Raw genomic sequence first — 8,232 nt, 5'->3', positions numbered from 1 at the left:
TATACAAAGTAACATATATAGCAGCGAATGCTATGTCGAAATAGACTGTCAACAAGTACTCGCCATTCTCAGTGACGAAGTCTGATTACGTTGATTTGGCAAACTGTTTTCATTGGCAGCATGTTTAATTAGCAGTTAGTTAGTTCTCCCGTATATCGCGTCGAACTGGCCGAACTCGCCCGTGATACAAATAGCGTATGTTGTCGCGCGGCAAAATTCAAGTTTCTATAAAGTGCGGTGCATTAACGAGTCTCATCGCAGTGTGGGTACCATTCAACCTTTCAACCTGATGCAAAGAGGATATTAAGTTTCCCAATTGGAGTGCACGTAAGTTGTAGGTATGATAGTTATATATGATCTATATAATATATGGTGTTAACATCACAAGTGTTTTTCCTTCGCTTATATTCGACCATATGTTACTTCTTTTATCATTAGTAGCTGTTCGCGTTGTACGATATCGGGAATGAAACGTAAATTCATAAATATTGCTGGTGCGAATTGTGTATCGCGATAGAACGACAACTTGTGCCCGCTAATTACGACATATATATTCGTGTCAACATGCCTGATAACGACTCGAAAATAGGATATTCACAAAAACTCAGAGAGCGTCTGACTCGTGCTGAAAATCTCACCCGCGCGGAAAAGTAAGTCAGATCTATTTTTCTACAAAACTTCACCGGGAAGCTTTCTTTCAGGTAGTGTTTTATCGTAACTATGACGCACAACAGATTTAAGTTGCCATGGTTTTAGTGCTTGGGGACGAGAACTACTCAATCAATCGTGTCATCGCACGCGAATACGATTTAAAAATCTCGTAATAAACTTTTATGCTGTAGAAATATCCGCTTGCCTCGGAAAATTGCATTTCTGGCTCAAATATCTGGAACGACTTTACTAAAAAATAACGTAAATAATGATAATAACAACCATGATATTCTTTACCATCCGTTACATGAAATTACAAATTACAGTTGCCCCGACTGCCCCGCGGAATTCGCTTATCTTAGCAAGGGCAAAATCTATTGGTCAGCACTCTACTCTGTAGTAAAGAATATATATCACGATGTATATGGTTTCTGTCAAATGAAAGTTTCATAACTGTAATTTGTAACTGCCACATTGGGTCACGATCCGTGAGCGAAATGTGTTAAGATTTGTTGCCTAAAGAAGAGATAAACCTACAGCACAAATTATTGAAAAATATATGCTAGCACTTAATGACAAGATGTATGTAGCACATGATACCTACGACAATTAAGATTCGTCGGTCTCAATATGTCTTTCTCGACAATAGCAGGCCTCGTCGATGTAATGAGATAAGATAATAATATGAACTGGTCACAAAGTTGAGACTTGTTATTAAAGAGACAAACTAAATACACACAATATTACAGATATGTTACAAACAAACTCAATATCACGAAGATTAATTTTGTCTACCTTGAAAAAATCTTAACATGTCATCCTCCGTCATTATTTTTCTTATGTAGACTGAAATCAGATTATATTGTTATATAATGTATCTACTTGTAAATTGGATTTTCTTTTTTTCTAATCAATATTATTGATAAAATTTGATACATAATATCATGTATTTTATATGAGAGACACGAAAAACAACGAAATAAGCAGCAACGTATACTTCACCAGCTGTCGTAAGGATGTTCACTTACCGGGGTTTTTAGGTCAAGGTTATACTAACCAGAGGCGTAGCTAGGGCAGACTTTTTTTATCTTGAGATAGGGATTGACCATGTTATTTTAATATTTGATTGGTAGATTTAGTTTGATTTGTTTAATTTAGTATCACTTACAAACCCCCTAATACCTGATGGGAGAGAAACAGGATTTGATTTTGAAATCGGAAATCGAAGTAGAGATTCTGTGTGTACAGATTCAGACCTTGACAGGAGAGCAAATAGATAAAAAGGGAACATGTACTGAACATTCACAAGTGAAGTATCCATTTAGAAAATTTTGAAATTTCTAGGCACCATGGTGATATGTTTTCACCAAGAACCTATAAAGCATTTGATGTTACCGTTGATAGGTACACTAGGATCGTAGAGCGACGGAAATCACTGTGGATACAACCACTTCCAACTGGCAGAAGAGACTAGCGAAACTCGATACTTGAATTAGTTTAATTAAAGGATGTTGCTTCATGTTCTGTATTGTATGTTTATCCTTATTTCGGCGCAAGGTCGACCCCGTCGGTTCGACGTTGATATATTGTTTTAGCTGTTAATTGTTCGCAAAACCTAATTTCCAAGTTGTTAACGTCCTCCAAAGGTGAAACCTGAAAAAATATTCAATGACCCGCTATAAAAGTTTCGTTCAGAAGTCTTTGTTTTTATTGTGTTAGCAGTCGACGTGATACGGGTGATTATTTGAATTGGGCTAATATTACATAACGATGTATTGTCTTACCCCCGTCTGTTTTTCCATGCGGTGCATCGATCCTAATTATCCAATAATTGAACAACGCATTTCGTAGAAAATATCGACGATGATTGAAATTTAGCAAAAAAACAACATATGGCGTTCAATGTTTTGATTGCTCTACCCTCTAAATCTGCGCCATATATTACCTTTGATACTTTTTTTTTATTTCAACCATCCGCCAAAACAAGTGTATCGTTCGAACGTACTGATAATCGTTATACGGAACGCAGACGATACAGCTGTTTGTTATTGAACGTTATCGAACAAATAACTATAACTGAATTAGTTTTAGATTTGTGGAGCGGATCTCAACAATTTGAAGAGGGAAACACTAGTATGTAAAATGATATTTGTTGTCGCAGGGACCCACGAGAAATTGATGATTTCACATGGCGTGTCCTGAATTTGAAAAAATTAATTTGAAAATCCACTCCTGTTATGGCTGATTCAGATTCAAGATTTTATTTACAGAAAAGGAGCCACTCGCATAGGATGTTGCCTGTACTGTCTATTGCTGTGTATATTGGGAATGGTTTTTCCGATCAGCGATACTCTGACGAACGTCGAAATGGAAAATGGCTACTACACCGAGGTAATACAAATCACTGTCTGATTCCCGAAGTAATGATGACGTCCGTAATGATGCGAAAGATGACGTTCTGTGACAGTTAACGCCTGCAACACTGACACATTAACGATCTGCAATATCAGCCCGTCGCAAGAGCCCATTTAAGGACCACGGAGTCCGTCAGACCCAGGTGTCCTTGTTGTTATGCTTAGCTGATTTTTTTATGGACAAACGATAGAGATGACCATATATACATCATCGCCGTTATAAACCACCGAGGAGAATGCTTCTCGGTTATTTGCCGAGTTGGTCCTCGGAATGTAAGAGAAGGCTTTTTCATCACTCGCTCAACTGTACTGTCAACATTAATAAACACTATTTTACAATATTCATCTTGTCACTGGTGATTTGGTGATTCTGAATTAATTCTGGATGAGTTTAAACTTGCTCAATGACACAAATGGCCGTATATATATATATATATATATATATATATATATATATATATATATATATATATATATATATATATATATATATATATATATATATATATATATATATATATATATATATATATATATATATATATATCAAAATGTCGCATCTAAAAAACACGAAATTCCATTCAATAAATATTGCTAATTCGAGATATCGAATGTGTTAAGCCCAAAGTGTCGTAATCTTCACCAAAAACATGTTGTACTCCAACGGGAATTTTTTGTTCATACGTAACTCAATTAGCTTATTTTTAACTCGAATCATTGCACCATTTGTAACTAGAACGGTGTCTAATATAGGTAATTTGATCGGCGCACATATTGTGAAGTGAAAAATGATCTCTTTCTGATGTTAGCACAGGCTTTGATCAAGTGTTCGCCTAATGAGCTTAATATAGAAATAATGTTATAGTTGTAATAACGTTGTTAATTCCACACCGTATGTCAACAGGACTGTACCTAAAATCACTGTTTCAAGGGCAATTACAAATGTTGTAGATCTACTCTAGAAAATTGCAACCCTTTCAAAGATTGTTTTAGCTCAAAATAACAAAGAAAAGGACTGATCACTGGTTTCCTTTTTTCATTCCCAACAAACCATTTAATTCGTCCCACAATCTGATCATCTTTCGATTCGCTTTTTAAAGTTTCATTCGATCGTTTTCTTTCTTCGATTTTAGTCCTATCAATTTGCTTTGTGCTTGGGTGCGATCGGCATAATGGTTTACGTTCTGCTCGTACTGGTCAGAGACATCCAACCGTTAACCGCGGACGAACCGTCGAACAACAAACATCAGCGAAATAACGGCGACATCGCTGTAATCGACGTGGGTAAAACCGACGAACGCGGTGACCCTCCGATGGACCCCGAAATTCATATCGGCGGTGCTGGCACAAACCTTTACTTCAGAATCGGAGGTTTTGGTGAGTTGAATTAGCGTACCTGTTATACAGTCAGAAAGTCGCTGATGCACGGGTGGTGGTTGATTTAGATGCAGCAGTCGTCTGTCAAAGATTTGGGCCGATTATTTTTATATCATCTTTAATCTCACTCAATTGCCCGAAAATTGCATCAAAATGCACTGCAATTTCTAGACTCCCATTTTGGCCACGTGAATGTTGCCTTTTTTAACAGTAGACCTATACCCTTTTCATTATTTTATGCTCCCGTCAACGTCTGCCCCTGAATCTATGCCAAATCAAAAAACTCCGACAAGACCTAACGAGAGGAACTTTTTATTTTCCAGTATTTTCCCTCGGTGCAGCGGCTTATTGCGCGTTACGCTTCGTGGCGGCTTATGAAGGGGTAATACCTCCATCGTGTCACGGACCATTCAAACAAGCCGTTGATATCGTGATGATTATATTCACGTTAATGCAATCGTTTCTTTACGTTAAATATCACACGGTAAGCAAGTTATAAAGCCACGTACGCTAAAGTCGATTACTTTTTTCCGTCGACTATTCTTCATCCGCGACAATTCAATAATCATTTGTCACACGAATGCCACGATGATAACGAGAAAAAAACGGTTTAAAAGTCCGAAAAAGTTTCTTTGAGCTAGTGTATAGTTTATTCGAAGTTTCGACTATATTCCGATAGTCATCTCCAGGAATACTAAAGACTAAATACTACAGGAGTATGTAAGCTGCTAAACTACTACTTGATATAATTTATTTCGATATTATTGTCGGATTCTCTACATATTGTCATGAATGGTAATCATTTGTCATCTTCAGGCGTGGAATTAGTACCACATGCCAGCAATCCAAATTCAACGACCACCTTAATTTCCTATGTATGAATCATGTACTTGTAACCATGTAAGCAAGTATACTAGGATGAAGGAAAGCTATGCGCAAAATTATACGTACGGTTTTTTGGGCGGCTGTTAAAAAATCCTTTGTTATGAAGACTTAACCTTTTGTACACGCTAAATCTTTGTTACTGTAAATTGCTGCTGTTGTTTATATACGATATAAAGGAATTCATCTTTTGTTTACAGTTAGTTATAAATCGTCATAAAGCGGTGATGAGAATGTGTATGATGCACCTAGTCGCTACAAACCTGGCCCTGTGGCTCTCTGCCACCACGCACGAAACGGCCAACGATATCGGGCATAAACTATACAATTTGTCAGGTAAGAGGATACCGGCGTTTTTGAACTTCAAAATATTATTTCCACGAAGCAAAGTTTATTTTGATAACAAGGTCTTTTTGTAGATTTCTCTGCCGACTTCAAACTAGCTCTGTTCGTACCCGGTTTTGCAGGCTTTTCCTCATGTTTAGGCTTTCGGTGCTCGCAAACTTGTGCTGCATTATGAGCACTCACATAAAACTACATCCTGCGAAGGCCTTTCAATTAATTTAACGATGACTTTTTGTTTTCAGTTTCCGAAAATAGCAGCGAACACGGTCGATCTTGCCACGATAGTCACACGGTGTACGATTACGTTTCGCGGTTTGTCTACCCGACCGTCATCGAGTACGGACTATTCGGTGCCGGGGCGGCGTACGCTTTGTACCTGAACATCGGTAAACAAGCGAACAGATCCCGCGTCGCTACGATGGTGGCGTCGCCGAAAATCTGCAGCAAAGCTTGGTGCCACAACAACTTCCATCGGTCGTACCCTGGCATGATTCTAGGATTGGTGGTCGTCGTCTCAACAGCCGCCGGAATCGGTCTGTTCTACAGCACAGAGGATAAGGAAGCGTCGAACCCGGCCGACCGCGCTTTTAGCGAGTACATATTCCTACTGATGGAACTAATGCTGATGATCGCGGCGTTAGTGTCGGCTACGTTCATGTATTTGTTTTTACGCAATTTGAAATACGTCGGGATCGAAGAGGACAATTTCGATACCAAGTTGTTGATAGTAACTCAATCAGGGGTCTACGCTTTGGCGGCGTTCATGCTGTTAGGTGCTATACACGCTCTAAACGTCGGCGTCGACGTGCAATACGGCTTGTTTTTTCTAGCTCACGCTCTTATATCCGTCGTCCAGAGTAGCTTCCAAACATCGATAATCATCGACGGCTTCAGTCGAACGGCGCACCGCGACGAGCACTGTCGCAAGAAGCCCGGCCAGAGCGTCATCACGCTGCTCGTACTGGTCAACCTATCTATGTGGATGTCGGCTACGTTCATATTCGCCGAAGTCGGGCAGGTGGAGTTTTTCGACGAATTTTTCGGCATAATACCGTGGAGCATGATCACGAGGTTGTTCACGCCGCTGGTCATCTTCTATCGGTTCCAATCGTCTACCTCACTCGCCGATATTTGGCAAAAAGCTTACAAAACTCGTCAGATCGATTGAGATCGTATTTTTATTAGATTTATCAGTTCGTTTCCCTGGAGCAGTTTTTATAAACACATTTATATATGTAAATCATTTCCTTTGTACAGTACATGAAAATGAAATTTTTAACGTTATTAAACTATATTTGGATGATGATTTTAATTAATCTGCGGGATTTAGTCGCTACAACTGAAGAAACGACTAAAAGCAATCTTCCCGTAGTGAATGAAATCTTGAATTTTACCAGGACATAATTATTAATGCTAATGAAATAATGGTAATTTAGAGAATAGAAACATACAATTTTCAAGATAAAACTTCTCGTTGTGTTTACTATTGACTATCTTCTTTTGAATACATATACTTGTTCGTCGGTAGTTTGTCGTTGACTGTAAAACGGAGAAGCTGAATAATCGCAGCAACATAGAAATGAAGAGTAATCCAAGTGTAGTCCGGCAGACTGTCGAGAGTCATTTCTACTGTCGCATGTTTGAGTCACACAATTAGAAATCGGTTAACTATAAAATGCTTTTGATATCGCTGATGGCTCTCGACTACTGCGCCGATGCTGGCAGATCCCGAGAGTATAACGCCATTAAATGGTGTGTATTCATAACGTGATAATTTTTACGCGTTACGATGATCGATTCTTCAACATGTGGCTTGCCTGGACGTCTTCATATACCCGGTTTACGTGAATAAAAAGTACAAAATGATTATGAAATAATGAAGTAATTAGCGATCTGAATCTGTTTATTGTCAAGCTACGTTTTTAGCCCTTTACTGTCTGCAGATCACTTTTTATTTCCTCTTCCGCTCTTAGTATATTCGTTAGTTTTGAGTTGCACTGGATGCAAGCTAAAGATCAGTTGAATTTTCGATATGTTCACAAAATCGAGGCGTTATTCTTTGTTTTGGACTGAACTGTGTAACATGCTCGAGGTTTGTAACTAGTCTAGAAATAGACGATCGATTACATAGAAATACGGAATAGAAAATTGTCAGAGAGTCATAAATTATTCTCAAGATATTAGGAATTATTCTCAAAAGGATAATATGTCCACAATGACAGATAGCTTGGTAAATGATAGTCTAGTAGCAAGCGTCAGTTATGAAACACTGTACAGTAGGCATTTAGATCGTCATTCTCTGATGGGCAACCAGTCAACTTTGAGAAGCAATGGCTTCTAAATGCTTATAGCTTGTTCCGCTTTTTATGTCGGGAAACACGTTCCTCAATATCATCATCACATTCATTGAAAACTTATTGAAGCTCCAAGAGAATTTTCCAGTGTTCAAAACTTGATGAAAGGTAAAAATTGAATTTCACGCCTAATATTTCCGTCCTGTTGCGATCGTGTATTCCAGACATGAAAACGAAGCGTAATTAGAATTTCCCGAATATGCTTTCTA

General features: G+C 38.4%; 1 protein-coding gene across 2 annotated transcripts; it reads left to right on the top strand.

Annotated features, from left to right (window-relative positions):
• The first annotated feature begins 94 nt into the window (after positions 1–94).
• LOC141904092 (proton channel OtopLc-like) lies at positions 95–7,110 on the top strand. 2 transcript variants are annotated; one of them, XM_074792548.1, is made up of 7 exons: positions 95–338; positions 442–650; positions 2,922–3,042; positions 4,199–4,442; positions 4,766–4,926; positions 5,525–5,660; positions 5,912–7,110. In XM_074792548.1, exons 2-7 carry the CDS (start codon positions 565–567, stop codon positions 6,835–6,837), a joined length of 1,674 nt encoding a protein of 557 aa, XP_074648649.1. In that variant the 5' UTR covers positions 95–338; positions 442–564; the 3' UTR covers positions 6,838–7,110. The 2 variants fall into 2 exon arrangements, with proteins under 2 accessions (XP_074648649.1, XP_074648652.1); XM_074792551.1 differs by having other exon boundaries at positions 439–650.
• Positions 7,111–8,232: the final 1,122 nt, after the last annotated feature.

The sequence above is a fragment of the Tubulanus polymorphus genome, chromosome 4, assembly GCF_964204645.1.
Source record: "Tubulanus polymorphus chromosome 4, tnTubPoly1.2, whole genome shotgun sequence".
NCBI lineage: Eukaryota > Metazoa > Nemertea > Palaeonemertea > Tubulaniformes > Tubulanidae > Tubulanus > Tubulanus polymorphus.
This window is presented reverse-complemented; position numbering and strand designations above follow the sequence as displayed.

Coding starts and splice junctions, on each gene's coding strand:
- LOC141904092 (XM_074792548.1), top strand. CDS start 565: ATGCCTGATAACGACTCGAAAATAGGATATTCACAAAAACTCAGAGAG. Junction 651..2,921: donor AATCTCACCCGCGCGGAAAA/GTAAGTCAGATC, acceptor TTTTATTTACAG/AAAAGGAGCCACTCGCATAG. Junction 4,443..4,765: donor CTTCAGAATCGGAGGTTTTG/GTGAGTTGAATT, acceptor TTTATTTTCCAG/TATTTTCCCTCGGTGCAGCG.